This window comes from Simochromis diagramma, unplaced genomic scaffold (assembly GCF_900408965.1).
Source record: "Simochromis diagramma unplaced genomic scaffold, fSimDia1.1 OVJJ01000321.1, whole genome shotgun sequence".
Lineage (NCBI taxonomy): Eukaryota > Metazoa > Chordata > Actinopteri > Cichliformes > Cichlidae > Simochromis > Simochromis diagramma.
In genome coordinates this window covers 8604581-8620670 of record NW_024386772.1, presented here as the reverse complement: position 1 = coordinate 8620670, position 16090 = coordinate 8604581, and the positions used below count along the sequence as shown (strand labels likewise).

At 38.1% G+C, this 16090-nt stretch overlaps 1 protein-coding gene across 1 annotated transcript in view; it reads right to left on the bottom strand.

Annotated features, from left to right (window-relative positions):
* The window catches only part of hs3st2 (heparan sulfate (glucosamine) 3-O-sulfotransferase 2), a 32749-nt gene extending 22508 nt beyond the window's left edge, over window positions 1-10241 (bottom strand). The window contains exon 1 of the mRNA XM_040046872.1: window positions 8950-10241. Within this exon, the coding sequence (XP_039902806.1) occupies window positions 8950-9458 (509 nt within the window). The 5' untranslated portion in view covers window positions 9459-10241. The remainder of the gene's footprint in view (window positions 1-8949) is intronic.
* Window positions 10242-16090: the final 5849 nt, after the last annotated feature.

The following is a 16090-nucleotide window of genomic DNA, read 5'->3' as shown; positions in this document are numbered from 1 at the left end:
GAAAGGTTCAAGTGACTTTGAACATGGCAGAGTTGTTGATGCCAGATGGGCTGAGTATTTCAGAAAATGATCTACTGGGATTTTTCTCACACAACAATCTCTAGGGTTTACAGAGACTGGTCTGAAAAACAGAAAATATCTAGTAAGCAGCAGTTATCTGGGTGAAAATAACTTGTTGATGCCAAAGGTCAGAGCCTGGCCAGATTACTTTAGGCTGAGAGGATGGCGACAATAAATCAAATAGCCACTTGTTAGAACAATGTAATGAAGATGGGGATCACACCAAAAAACAGGAAACTGAGACTAAAATTTGCACTGGCTCACCAAAACTGGAAAATAAAAGGAAAAATGTTGCCCCGTCTGATTAGTGTCAATTTCTGCTGCAACCTTTGGAAGGAAGGATAACACTCAACACATAACAGCTGATCTGTACCAATATCAAACCAAGTTTTTTTTGATTACCGTGTATTTATCTTCTGATGACTGCTACCAGAAGCATCTTTGTCACAAAGCTCAAATCATCTCAAACTGGTTTCTTTAACATGGCAGTGAGTTCACTGCACTCCAGATCACCAGATCAATACCTGGTTGAGATCTTTTAGGATATGGCAGAACGGATTACTCACATCATAGATGAGTCCAACCGCAACTGTGTGATGCTATCATGTTACATTACGGTCAGGTACAGGTACAGGTACATTACGGTCAGGTTTCCATCATGGTCCCTGACAGGACCATGATGGAAACCTGACCGTAATGGGAAACCTGACTGTAATGACGAGGACGGCATGAGTAGTAACGCCCCTAAGCAGTATTCTGGAAAAACGGAGGCACATTCATTTACAGGCTTGCTACACAAGCACTACTTGCGCAATGATATGTAGTACACGTGTGTATTTCTGGCAGAAAGATGTGGCGCTTTGTTCTAAACATTTCGATAGATTAATAAGGTCAGTGAAATGCTGCTGTAGGAGAGAACCACGAAACTCTGGCACTCTGCTTAAAACTACTGGTAATCCTTGCCATTTACGAGTTCCACATTAGTGGTCACAGTCCTGCCTGCATAGTCAAGTTGTCTGTTTCTTAACATATCACTTTGGTGATTTAGTTTAATACTCCAAACATTTTGCGCTGTGAAAGAGACACTCCAAATGCAACAATGGGTACATGTCCTGCCAATAAGTGTCCAACCTGCAGTCATTAATTATTTATTTAGCTAGTTAGTTTTAAGTGAAATCTTCATGTGCTGAAAGGTAGGAGAGCAATAACAGTTATTAGCGATCAACCTGGTCTTAATGAGCGACTAAGCAAACAGCGCTCTCTGCCCCCAGAGAATATTATTATATTATTAACAGTTTGTCTTAAAGAATGGATTGTGTTATCTTAACCGCCTGTTTTTGTTTTTAACTCTCCTTCCAAGTTCTGCACATCTCTGATAAATCACTGAGTGAATTTTAAGGCCAAAACTAACTTTTACACACAGGTAAGAGAGCGCAGACTGTCATTAGCATCTCAGTGGATTCCTTCAGCACACATTACATTCAAACAGCTCTCCAACCCCTGATTTTAACACATGTAAATGGTATTCCAGGAATCTTTGACAGAAAGTATTATGACTATTATGAAAACAATGATCTTCTTTGTATTTTGCTGAATTTTATTACAAGCTCAAATGAGGGATTTTTGCGTTTCTCATTTCATCTGCTGAGCTTCATTTCACCTGTTAATGATGTGAATAAGAGCCTTCTGCAGACAAGCAAACAGGAATGCACCATGAGGTTGCTTCTGTTTGGTCAGTGTTGTCCCACAATTCCAAAGACAGCTCCCACAAAACCCCAAAGTCCAAACAGCTGACAAGAGTTACACACCCACACACATATGTCAAGTTAACACTGGTCTAATACACTTTCATTTTTGTGGTTGCAAGTAAAAGTAGAGCTTGGAAAGACACCACCCTCTAAGGTACAGGACTGAAAATGACTTATAAAGTAGGAACTGTCCAAAGAACAGCTTTGAAATACATTCATAAAGTCTGGAGAGCACGTAAAAAAGAAACTAGGTGAAAGTCGCTCCTCTATATGCAAAATATAGAGAAATTATGGGTCACTCAAGACTTTTGTACAATTTAAGGTTTTAAGAAACCTTAAAAGAAAAAAGAAAGAATACATCAAAATAATCATTTGCAACCTAACAGGAAAAAATGCTCCTAATCATAGGAGGTCTGAAGAAGTAATAACCCAGCAAACAATAAGCTAAATGGAAAATTAAGTTTACCAGTCTCAGAAATTACCTCCACACCTGGCTTGGGATCTACGAGGAAGCTTGTATGCAAGAATAATATTTTTCTGTATTTCATTTTCCAGGAAATAGTTTTAGTGGTTTGCAGTATAAAATGTATAAATAGGCAAACTGACTGGAAAGTTTTATTATTTAATAAAACTTATTATTTTCAAAACATAACTTTTTGTATTTTTGGGTGGGTTACAACGAAAGCTATCAAAAGAATGTGAAATTCAATTTCGTTTTTTTATATACATCACCAAATCGAAACAGTGGCTTCAATGCACTTTCTTATAGAAGGTAAAAACCATACAATAATACTGAGAAAATCATCTATAGCGAACGATTCAAGTCAACGTTTAAGAAAGAGAAATGACATATAGTGAAATGTAGATCCCTCCCAAGGGAAGGAGGGGTGACTCCCAGCTGCCAGCTGACCTCTGGCTATTTTGAATGGCTGTATTTGTATTTCTTAATCTTTAAATTCAGGTGTTTTTCAGTCCTATTTGCCACAGATAAAAACATTCAACAAGTTCTGCAGTCTGCCTTTGTAAACATTTGTAAAAATAAATACATAAATAAGTAAATACAACAAAAAATAGAGTGGTGGTTCTAAGGAGATCAGTGAATTTGAGTACCATAATAGGGAGTCATGATTACAAGTCACTTTGTCTTCCCTTTTTAGCTAGTCTACAATCAACTGTAAGCAGTGGCGTGCACAGACATTTTGGGGGGCAAGTGCTCCAGGGGGAAAAAAGGGCACTTTTTGCATATGTGGAAAACCTTTTCTTTGTATAATAAAAAAATCGCACAGGTTAAATGCAATTTGACTTTTATTTTCTCCTTTCTCAGCCTCTCTTTCCTAGGCATTATGCTTGCTGAAATTAGTAAATAAATAGACCAAAATGTATGAGAACGAATAAGACTGACTGTGGTCATTACAAGAACAGGGCAGAATGGTCGTTTTCACAGGCAATTGGGAACTGCCTATTTTTCCTTTAGCAAATTAATGTGTTAATGTTGCCAATATGTTACACCAAAAAAAATTAACATGTCTAACCAGTGCTTCTCAAAACTTTTAACATGCACCACCCCCAACACCGTACCCTTCAAACTACCAATAACAACGTCACTGTTCTGTCACAATCAGGTCACAACACAGTGCGTAAATGTCTGCGAGCATCGCTGAGTCAGTAACAACCAGTTAGGCTAAAGACTGCATCTTTAGACAGTTGGACGGTGTTCTAACTTTCTCACAGGAGACACCTACTAAAGACAGTCAAAGACATTAATTTCAATCTTACCAAAGTAGGACAGTAGTTGACGTTAGTTATGGAAAGGCTAATCCACAAAAACGGAGAAACGTCCATAATTCTATTATTCATAATCATGTCAAGGTTTTAGGTTTTTCTGCAGTTCCATCTCTAAAAAGTGTGATGTCTTCCCGTCACTGACTTCAGTTTGAAAACTTTGTATTTATTCACAGATTTCCGTGAGATCATCCTAAAATTTGTAACGAAAAATGGGCTCAAAAGAGCCCTCTGCCTAACGGCATGTAGCCTATAGCATAACGTGATATTTTCAATAGTGTATGCAAAAAGGTCGGAATTGATGGAGAGTGGGGTTGCCTAAATGGTTTAGGTTACATTTTAAATGTGTCGTTTTTTTGTTTATCCATATGGATGGATGGAGGGGGCAAGCTGGCAAAGTTTGTCATGTGCAGTTTCTGACAGGCTACTTCACAACAAAACAATTGCAGGTTGGTCTTAGAGGGCAAACAGAATAATTTCACTCGATTCATGGGTTACCTGACTGGTTGGGAAGGGAAAGAGCTGCCGTGTTGTCCGCCGTGGCTCCCAGTCGCTATAGTTAGCCTACTATGCCTACTCCAAGTAGTCCTATGTCATGCCGCTGCTACACGCCTCACAACAAATGAACTGCAAGCGTGTTCACGTGACACGGTGACAGTGAAAAAGCGACAGGGTTCGGGTGTCTTTGAAGAAGGGGCACAAATCAAGCCATTATTTCCACACCTTTTTAAATCGCGCAGCTTTAAAAAAAAAAAAAAAATCACGTCTTTCAAAAGGGCACTTTTTTGGACTGAGGGCAAAAGGGCAAGTGCTTCAGCACCACCTCGTCTCTATCTGTGCACGCCAGTGACTGTAAGCAGCGTTACTGCAAAGTGGAAGTGTTTAGGAACCACAGCAACTCATTGGCAGACCATGTACAGTGTGTGGGTGTAACCAACCTTTTAGAGTCACGGCACATCTTTCACATTAGAAAAATCACACAGCACACCACCAAACAAAAAGCATAATTTTTCCCTGCGTATCTGGTATAGTGGAACTGGTTCAGTTTGTCCCCAGTATACCCCTTTTCCTTTCTTCTGACCACTACTCATGCTAGGGCCTTCATCTGGGTCGGAATTTTCTCCAGGACCCAGGTCAGATTGACAGGTCAGTATTTCTTTTCAAATACTAATCTATTGCGTGTTGCATCTCACAGGTGTAATTTCTTCTTCATCTTCTTCTGTTTTACTGGCAGTTGGTAACCCATTTAATTAGAGCAGGTAGTTGTACTGCCCTCCAGTGGAAGAGAAAGTAATCGTTCTGCCCGTTACTCACGCCAATTGCTTAGAGTACTAATCAGATAAACCAGATAATCTTCCACGGCACACCTGATCATTTCTCGCAGCACACAGTGATTGGGAATCACCGGTGTAACGTATACGTGGCTCAGTACTCTTGTCCAAATAGAGAACCTTTGTAATGGAAAGTCAAGCAATAGCTTTCAAAATCCTTTACTTTAAACGTGTTGTAAATAAGCAATGGAGAGCCACATGACCAATGTGGGTAAAATATGCTCATTTACAACTTCTCAAATAATAATGATGGTTTATTTTCGCTTTTCATTTCAAACATGTCTGACACTTAAATTTTTTTCATCAAAATTTAATATTTTTTGAGTGAATCATTTGATTTCTAAGCAAACAGTGAAAATGGCTGTGAAATGTCCTAAAGCCAAGAATGACATCATAAAATGTCTTTTTAAAATAATTTTCACCAAAGTGCAAAATCCCAAACTAATTCATGACTATAAGAATTGAGCTACTTATTAAAGCAACTGATTATTATTATATATATTTTTTATTATAAAAAAAATCAAATGAGGTATGATCTATTCAATAAAATTGTCCAATATATTAATATATATTTAAATTAAACTGCAATGGCTTATTAATATTCACTTTGATAGGCTAGAGTGGGCAGCTTGCTCTTGAATAAAGGGGATACCACAAGCTGTGGCATTTTCAGTTTGTCTCATTGTCTACTCTGAATTTGAGTGCTTTTATTATTACTGTGGATTTCTAAACACTACTCTTTAAAATTTTATTTTATAGATATTTAATTACATCTCCCCTCAGTTTTTTTTTATTGCAAATTAGTTTGCTTGTTGAATTAATCATTGCAGGTATTAAACATGCAGATGTTTTGTATTGTATTTATTGCTTAACGAACAAAAATCAGTTTAAACTTGTGCAGAGTTTATTTTGTTTAACGTCCTGGCTAAAGCCTGAGAAACGATGACTGAGTACAACCTGTTATCGCTTGCAAAGTTTTGCTAGATGTTGTGAACGTCTGGTGTAACATTTTGATTAGTTGGGACCAGATTGTTTTATTGTTTATGATAATTACAAATTAATTATAATATATTGTTTACTATAATTAAAAAAAACAGCTGTTTTTGACACACAGTGATAAACAAATATGCCAGTTGATACGTTGTGTTACTGGAGAACGCTCTGTTCTTTTCAAGGAAAATGCATACAGCCTATATAAATGCATTATCTTCTTTGCCTTTGGAGAGAAATGCCACAATTAAATGAAATTTGATGTGCTGCCAAAAACCCAAACATTGTGACACATAATCACTGAGGGCCAGTCTTATACAATGAACATCCCTCAGTAACTCAGTAAAATCCAGTTGAATAATAGTTGTTTTAGCCTTAAACAGTACCTTGGACACAAAGTTTCAATTAATTAAGTTGTTATCTCGTGTATATGAACTGTCAGTTTGCCACAAGTGTGCAACATTTTAGCTTTGTAATTTTTCTACAAGTTCTTCATATCACTGAGAGACCTCGGTTTATTTATGTGTAAATTTGGAGTGACTCAGTGACTCAGGAGCAGAACTTCTAGTATGGTAGTTTGCGTACTAATGATGTGAACAGTTACTGTTGTGTATCATTAAGCTGTATTAAATTCCATATTTAGACAATGGGAGGTTGCTGTAGTAAGCAATGGACTAGCAGAGGGTCAGAAGCTTCATTGTTTTGTATTGAAATTCAGATGTTTGGTTCTTCTGTAATTGTATTGTTGTTGTTGCTGTGTGGATGCTCGTTATTGTAAGGTCTGTGTATGAATATACTATGTACGACTGGCTCAGTTGCATTATGTCTACACTGTGTTGTGTGCAAGTGTTTTCATAAATTAGCCACCAGTTTCAGCAATGAAAAGATGCAATCCTCTGGGCCTTTCTGAAAGTTTACTGGGTGCTTGCTGAAGTGTTTAGCCATCTTATCACCTCATGCTGTTTAACTGTTTCCAAGATCGTTTGTTTGTGAATGCATTGTTTCTAAATCAATTTGATTTGCAAAACACACAACAATAAAGACTCCATGTCCATAAAGAAACTGGTTAGAAAGTTCGACCCCACTGTTTCAAAATTAAGTTCCTTATTGAGCATGCAAACACAATTAAGTCACAATATAAGGTTCATAACAAATGAAAGCAAAAATAAGATCAATCTCAAAAAGTGGCAAAGTCTTTAGTAACGTGAAAATATTGTTAAATAATTAAAGGTTTACTATTTTAACATTGCTGGGGGTTTCTGTGTTACCTTTTATGTCTTTCTGTGATAAGTTTTTTAATATTAGCCTCTGGTTCACTAGATTGGGATGAAAAGGATTTTCAGTTCTCTTTGCATCAGTAGGAATCTGCTTTTGTGATAATTCCATTGTATTAGAAGTCTTTAGGCCATCATTGTGCGCGTGCGCGCGCGTGTGTGTGTGTGTGTGTGTGTGTGTGTGTCTGTAGGTGTGTGTATGTGTGTGTGTGTTGGCGGTTCTCTTATGTTTGCATCAGTACAATTTGTTCATACAGTATTCAAGAAAAACGCATGTATTATAAATATGGAGTTCCAACATATTCTATGTGGAATCCACAGATGATGAATATTTTCATCAAAAATCATTTTTGGTAAGGGCTAAATTTTTTTATTTTGCAACTTTATACACAACTTTAATTTTAGGAAGGGAAAAAATCTGGTGTGAAATGATGACCTAATAGTGAATTGGATGTACTGTAAAAAATAAAAATGTTGGTGTAGTAGTAATAGTAGTTGTAGTAGCATTAAAATTATAAGTTAATTCCAGAGATGTGAAAATTTCAAGTTAAAAGATGTTAACATGAGTTATTTTAAGAATTAGCTGTCAATCAATCAATCTTACAGCTTTTAGCAGCTCAAATTCAAGTTAAACAAGAGATTTTATTGTCCAAAACTTTAACATGCAGATTTTATGAATGTGCTTTAATCTTGCTGCTAAAAGCCAAAAAATGTCTCAAACTGCATGTCTGAAGACATCTGAGAAAACATGAACTGAGCCGTGATGGACAGATACTCATATACATGATAATTTGCTGCAGTCCGTGGTGTTCATTCCTGCAGTGCAGGCTGAGAACAGACTTCCTCCCTGTTTTGCAAGCAATGGCATGCACAGTGCTGATGCCATAGTAGGTACGTTTTTGGGAAGATGAGCTTCAACAGTGCGATGTGATGTGAGACAACAACCATCAAGCTGTTTTAGGGAAACACTTGCAGACTTCACGCTTTCATGGCAATTAGTGTGCTTTTGGTTTTGAGGATACTTTTTACTTTCTGCTATATAATCAATTTGTTTCTTAGAGTTTAAGATTTGGAAATGCTCTATGGGTTAAAAACAAGTCAGAAAGGTGCCGTGTCAGACTTATAAAAGGCCATGCAGATGGGAATCTAGTGAACACAACACACCTGTAGGCAGAGATGAGCCCTGGGCTTGTTGCGCTTGTGGGTCCTTTCACCTGCCAATGCAAGAACATTCTGTGCTCTGGTGCAGCCTGTTTGAAAGGAGCTGCGGGCTGCCTTTGTCAACTGTGGTGTTGACTGTGATGTGTGTGTATGTGTGTGAACTGCATCAGTCTACATCAGCCTCATGGCGCTGTCTGCTCAGCACCATGGAGCTCTGACAGCTAACATGTGCATGGCTGAAAAAACACAACATTACACCTTGTAAAAAGTAGAGCCAGTGTATGTCCTTAGAAGCTGGTGTAGGTGTGTTTGTAATACACAACATGTGTATGTGTTTGTGTGTGTTGTAGTCCCATCAACTAAGCTCCTTCAAATAAATTTTAGCTTATTTAACAGAGAGTAAATGATAAGTGCTTTAATTACGCAATTTTGCTTTCCAGAAATCCACTTTAATGGACCTGGAAGAGCTCCCGTATCATAAACCAAGTCATAAAGACAAAATGAAAGATGTGCGATATTTGGCCATATCGATGACAACAATGTAAACGCTCTTATCTTAGTGAAAGAACAATTAGTTTTCAGTGTTTGCTTCGTTTTTCTCACCTGTACCAATCTAATCCTCTGTCATAGTTTCTGTCGAAAAAGTGCGGCTCTGTTCCAAGTGCGCGCACATCTGGATGTATCCGGATGAACTCCAACACCGCCCTGGTTCCTCCTTTCTTTACACCGACTATTAGCGCGTTGGGCAGCTTCTTGTTCCCATATTTTTGCGCAACACTCATGTTTTTCAACTTCGCGTCAGTCCAGTGACTGTCAGAAGAGGGGGCTTTACTTTGTTCGCGGAGATCGCTTGCTCCTCGCTGGGCAGCAGACTCATCCAGTGTGGACCTGGCTTTCAGCAAAGCGCAGTGGTCCAATTTTCCAAGAAGTTTCTTCCCTCCTGCGTTCTTGCCTGGCGGACACCGTTTCCCCTCGTAGCCCTGATTTGTCATGATTGTGCCGCGACAAAAAATGATATTATAGCATAAATAGGTGCAAGACAGTGACACGGTGAATATGAAGGCGAATCTGGCGCTGAATCTGTTCGCAGATGAAAGGAACCTATGTGCCATGTCTCCATGGGTTCAAAGTCCTGCATGATTTTCCATGGAGCTTGCCTCCTCTGTTGGTCTGCGGTCGGAGTCCGGTAGTAATGTGGGTTCCAAAGTCAGACAGGCTGGCATATGAGGATAGGGGTGGTTTCTTGGAGGCATCAGCTGCGCACAAGTCGTGTTATTTCTTTTCATAGGCTGCCCAGCCGAATATGATCACAGCAGAGAGAGAAAAAATGGGTCACTCCTTTAAACAACTTGTTCTTAAGTAGTTTGAAGAGAGTCATTTGGATCAATTACTGATGGCACTGTCTCGAAACGTATACCGAAGGAATTCGACGCCCATCATTACCCTCCTTCTCTTTTTCTCTTGTGTCAATTGTGTGAGAGAAGAAAAAGTCCAAGGCGTCCTCTGTGTCTCTGAAACTCTTTGCAGCGCGAGCGTTCTGCTTGCCTTCGTGGGGATTGTGATGCGTGGCGCGCCTCTCCCTTTCATAATGAAGTTGTGAAGATATATGCACTTAGACTACCAGGTATAAATATTTAATCAACCCTCTGACGTCATGCACAAGATCATAATTCTATATACGTTTATCTTTTAAAGGAACATCCCAAATATTTCAGGCAGGGGATCATTTCAACGTGGGTTTCATTATAAGTGGGTGCAAAAGGTAAACTGTGGTTGAGCCTATTGAAACTTGAGCCCATGATGACGTGTAGCTTCATAATATCTTGCAAATCTGCCCTAAAAGTTTGACACTAAGCAACTTGCGAAAAATATTTTATATAATATGTGGAACATTTAGGCGAGGAAAAAAGAGTTAGAGGAAATTAAAAAGTGATGAAGATGGGTGGGAAAGACTTGTTGCAGCCATGGTGACTCACAAAGTTAATTTCATGAAATTATTTTGTGTGCTGCTTAAATCTGGGTTATATTTTTGTGCTCTTTCTTTTCACCACCCCATCCTAGGCAGCACACACTGTGTGGAATAATGCAGCCTGCATAGCCCCCTTCCATTTGCCAGATCTGGATGACAAACAAGCTGTAGCAATTTTCTTGTTACCCAAAAATGAACCAAATAAACCAGAACTTAATCTATTCTGGGCCCGAATTAATGTGTATGGTGGCTCAGATCTCCTAGAGCCAACACTTTGACTTTAAAGCTGTTCACAGCTGCTTCCAAAGCCATAAAAGAAGTTTCCTGTTGTGCGTTACATATTTAACTTCTACTTTAAGCAAAATGACTAATCAAGGTTGAGTGGAATTCTCTACATGTCGAGTGTTTTTTGTACGCACACCTGAACATTAGATCACGTTTCCTCAGTGTCGCTACAATAAAAAACTGGATGTGGGGTGGAATGCAAAGATATTTGTCTCTTTCAGTGTCATGGTCAAAGTTTGTTTAAATATGTAGGAGTGGATAGATTTCTAAAGCAAAAATATCAATGTAATATATTACTATTCTGTTTGCGTCTCCAGCCTTGTGCAGATGCATCCCTGCCTTTTTCATGAAGTTTGGGATCCATTTGTAGCAGCTGTGTGTTGTATCGGTGTCCTCTGAAGCACAGTCTAAGCAACAGAAAGGGTGTGAAATGGTTGGAAGGGGAGATATTCAGAGCTGAGTTATGTAGCAACATAGAGCTGCTGCTTCAAGGCACAGAGTCTACAAAAGAGTGAAGCACGAAAGTGAAAAAGTTAGTTTTATAAAGGATTTTAATGATAAAAGTGTACTCAAACCGTAATACATAAAACTAAATAGCAGCTAGGTGCATGGAGGTGAAGGTGAAATTCCTCATAAATAGAATGAGGCAGAAGCTTAATATTGAGTATATGCATTTTCTAACTCTTAAACTGCACACAGAACTAAAAGGTCACATTCAGTATCTATATGTGCATATAGTATATTTTTCCCTTACTTAATCATTAACTTGCTGCTTTAATTTAAAATAAATATGTAAATAGGGATCATGTTGCACAGAAAAACAGCCAGTTTTTATTAATTAATACACAAAATGGTTGAATATACCTCCTGCTCACATTGCTTACAGCTAATAGATTTAGTCAATGTGGGATTGCCATTGGGTTTATATTGTTTGTTGCTACCTTGACCTATGCAGAAAAAAGGCTATGTATATTTATGATTAGCATTGTTAAACTGATGTTTTCGTCTGATTAATGGTGTATAAATGTATTAATCAACCAGTATGGCTTGATTGCGTGTGTGTGAATATATGGACACGGTCTTTGTACGGTACCTTTTTAAATACACGTATCAGCAGTAAGTGAGAGAGTGTGTTGGAATTATATTTGTTCTTCAGAGCTTTTCTTCCAGTGCACCTGTTGCCCATTCAGAGATTTTTGCAGAGATTTTGAACAACTTGCTTATTAATTAATTCAGAAAACATCCACATACATTTTGGAAATATTGACACACAGCAGACTCAGTGCTGTTTTATAAACAGACTGCATTCAGGGCTCCTTGGGGTTTTCCACCATGCTGCTTTGCTGTGTTTTTGGAAACAAACAAGTGGCAAGTTTTTACTTCTACTGCAGCTGAACAGTTTTAATGAAATAATCTGTCAGCCCCCCTGTGCTGCTTACCAGACAGAATCGGTTCACCTGAAGCTGATGTTGGATGGTGTCCAGGGATGTAACCAGCTCCAAAACATTTGCAACTCAGAAATGCATTTGCTCCTTTTTTCCACATTTGTCTTTCTGATTTCAGCTCAAATACAGAAAAATAGTTAATGTTGTTCTTGGAAAACAGGCAGTAAGATAGAAGTTTTAATTTTTTCCCCCCTGTAAATTCCTAACTCCTGACACATACCTGAATGTTTGACCAGACCAGTCTTTCATGTTTGTCTTCACCAAACATATGCATCACTTCTATAGAGACAGTAATAACTAAAGAACAAAATTGACAGACTGAGTCAAAGACAGTTCAGTTACTGTCACTCAAAAATAAAACATGAAAGAATGGCTCTAGTATGCAAGGACATTCATACTTGTAGCTGCTTTGAATGTGTACTTGGAATTAAAATTCAAGAGCAAAAGGAGGAAAAAATTTAAATATATTCATGCTTCAATTTTGAAACACTATTGACTTTTTACTCAATGCAGGTAAAGCTTCAACTTCACTCCACAAACGCAAATAAATACACACCTTCTTTAGGAAACCTCCTTCTCACACTTACACAGACAGAAGGTATTAAAAGGATCTTTATACAACACTTGAGCTCCTGTTTATCTCCGACAGTGGAGTATAAACAGTTTTCCAATAATGCTCATGATATATAACCATACACAGATCCATAACAGGAAATAAAAACAGAAACAAACACATTTATTTACAGGGCTATATAAAATAACACAACACTTTAGGAATCATGATGGTTATTTTTTTGTTTTCTGATCACATAACTGCAATCCCATTGAGTAATGAAGCAGAATATTATAAAGCTGTTGCCTGATATGTGCTCGTATCCCACAGATTGCTTCTAAATACAAGTTTCTACAATATCTGATACTTTGTTACACAGATTTCAGAAAATGACATTTGCAGGGCAGCATGCTGACTTTCATGCTGTGCCTAGTTTTGCTCATACTGATCCTGCTGCAGAGCAAAAGTAACACACTATTTCCCTGTTGAATTAATCTGAGTTGACCACTTGCCACTATGGCCCAATTAACCTCAAATAGTATCTCTTTGCTGCTTTACCATTTCTGCTAAACTGCCAGCTGGATCCTGGGTGAAACTTCTCTTTCAAACAGAGAATACTATTCCAGGGGATTCAAATAATCTTCTTTTTTAAAAGTTGATATAAACCACTGAGAATAAGCAACCTTGCCAAGAGCACCCTGTGGTAATGAAACACCTTCCCTTTCTTCTTTCCATCATTCTGTAATGCCAGGGATATCAGGATATCTCACTTTTTCATTTAGTTTCTTGCTTTTCAGAGATTATAGGATCACAGTATCTGTGTGATATCAGGACTTGACAGCATTAAGTTATTCCACCCACTCTATGTGAAAACCTGACATTATGTGGCAAATTATGTGGCTTCCTGTAGACTGCAGGTTTGTAGATAAACTGAAAAAACAAAACAAAACAGTGGTGTAAGGACAATAGCTGTTGTTCCCTTAGGGGTGGGGGTGACAATGACAGTGATGATGGATTTCAGACCTCAGGTTATACAGCAAAATATGCCATGTTTATTTCTGGTTAACTCTCACCCAGCAGTCCCCACTCCAGATCAAGAGTCTTTACTTAATATCTTCACAAAAAAAAAAAAAAAAGAAAAATAAAAGTTTGTGACTCCATGGTGTAGTGGTTAACACATTCTCCTTATACATAAAAAATCTGTTTGAGAGTGGGAGTAGACAGATCCAGACTCAGGGGGCCACAAGCTAGCACACTTCTCGGGCTAGTCCCAATCTCAGAGAAATAGGAAGGTTGCATCAGGAAGGGTATCCAGTGTAAAAAAATTCAAACATACTGATCCTTCTACTGTAGTTACCCCTTGGGGAAATAAGGGAGCAGCCAAAAGTATTAAAAGAAGATATTTTGACAAATAAAGAAGAATTTGCAGAATTGTAGCAGTTACAACAATGTCTTGTGTCACTTCGACTGCGCTAATGTTTCAAACATTAAAAACAAAGATGCATTTCTCTCTGTCTTCTTTTTTTTCCTCTCACTGAATCCATAACATGTTATTATATAACTACCGAACAACCCTCATCATAATGTTCTGGCAGTGATGCAAGTGCGAGCTGCTGTAAATCATTGGTGTGATAAGACTGGAAGAAGCGACAGTTTGCTTCTTCCTTCTATTTTAGCTAAGACCTTTCTTTTTCTGCTGCCAGCTACGCCTGCACAATTTAACTAAGGCATTTCTACCCCAATTAGCCTTTTCTACCACCATTATGGTGCCATCAAAATTAATTTAAAAATGCTAAATAAATTTAGTGGCACTCTATGGGGTTTTTTTGTGGTCCTTTCGGAGGATTGTATATGTAGTTTAATTATCTACATGTTGGTGTTTTAAGGTCAGAGAATTACGCTTGAATTACCAACTGGTGGTCATTTAATGGTCTATTGAATGTATTAATAGTTTTATATTCATTACTTAATTAACAAATGTGCTAGAGCTCTTTCTGTGCTGGGCAAAAAGGGAGGGGTGTGTGTGTGTGTGTGTGTGTGATTAACAACATAAAATTTCCTGACTGACTTGAACCACTAAAGATATGTAATTAAATTGTGTCACTTCTACTAGACTGCTGGGTGTACAAGTGCAGACCATGTTATCTCGTGCATGAGTCTGAGCACTATGCACATGCACCGCCTAATAAACATATTGTATTAAAATGCAGAGGGTAGAAGAAGCTATGTGTTTTGTTTAATAATTAGGGGGAAAAGTCTTCTTTTTTTCTCCATTAGCCACCCAAAAGCTTTTGCAATAAAGACGCCTTGACTATGAAACCTGTTATGTGCTGAACTTCTGGAAGCAAAATCATCACTTTTCAGCTTTCTCATAATTGAGTTTTGGTAACTTGTTTTTAAACGTGTATTCCTTGTATCTGCAGTTCAAACCGGTTTCTATTGCCACTATAACCATGATTATAACAACTCCTGTTTTTTTTCCTAAAAGTTCTTCTTCCTCTGAATTTGCCATGGATTTATCAAGAAAAGACAACAAGAACAAAAGCCAAGCATCGACTAAAGGCCGTTGAACAGCAGGTTACCTCTCTCTTTGTCAGCTGCGGTGTCTGTTAATTGCCGCTGACATTTTGCCCACGTTGTTTAAATCCAAACTATTCTGATGCACCGCTTTCTTTTGTTTCTTCCCGAACGGGGGACATAGTTTAGAAATGCCACCTTCTCCGCTGTCTGCTGAGAATCTCAATATTTGACAAAATCTTCTAATTATCACACCGTTTGTTTTGACAGTACTCAGCAGTTTTCCTAGATGCAGCAAACATTTTTGATCCTCTTGCATGCAGAGTGAAGTTAACACCCACAGATTTTACCCCCTAGCAGGTGAAAAAGACTCTTAACTGTCGAGAGGAATCCTGAAATTCAAATTAGTTACAAATTTAGCAAAAAAAAAAAAAAAATAGATTTCTTTTATCTTTAACACTGCAGAAATTTGATACACATTTATTGATAAAATAAGCGACACTGATTCTAAGCAGTAGATGCTCTTTTTAATTGCACTGGTGAATAGTTTCCAACACTGACTTTTTTAGAAATGGAAATCTTGCCATTGCTTTTTGTCTTAACCACTTGTCAGTTCATAAAGTTGTTTAGGTTATGGAGAAGCTACTCAGTCATGCTTTTGATCAAGTGTATCTGCATCATTTTCTAGCACCGACCACTGCAGTTTGATGTAGCAGCTGTCTGACGGACAGCTGCCTCCAAAGAAGGACATCGGTGTGGTTAAATATGAAGCAGTCGCTTTGCTGCAAGCACTTCTGAACACAGTTGCTTATTGATTTAGACAGACCACATGGCTGATGGATTTTGTGCACTTTATTTGTGTCTCAATGACAGAGACAAAGGGTAGCTTTGCTGAATGATTGATCACTGTGCAGAGGAGGCTACACTCCTGTTTCTGTTACCTAAATGCGACAAGAGTAAATTGATGGCTGTGAA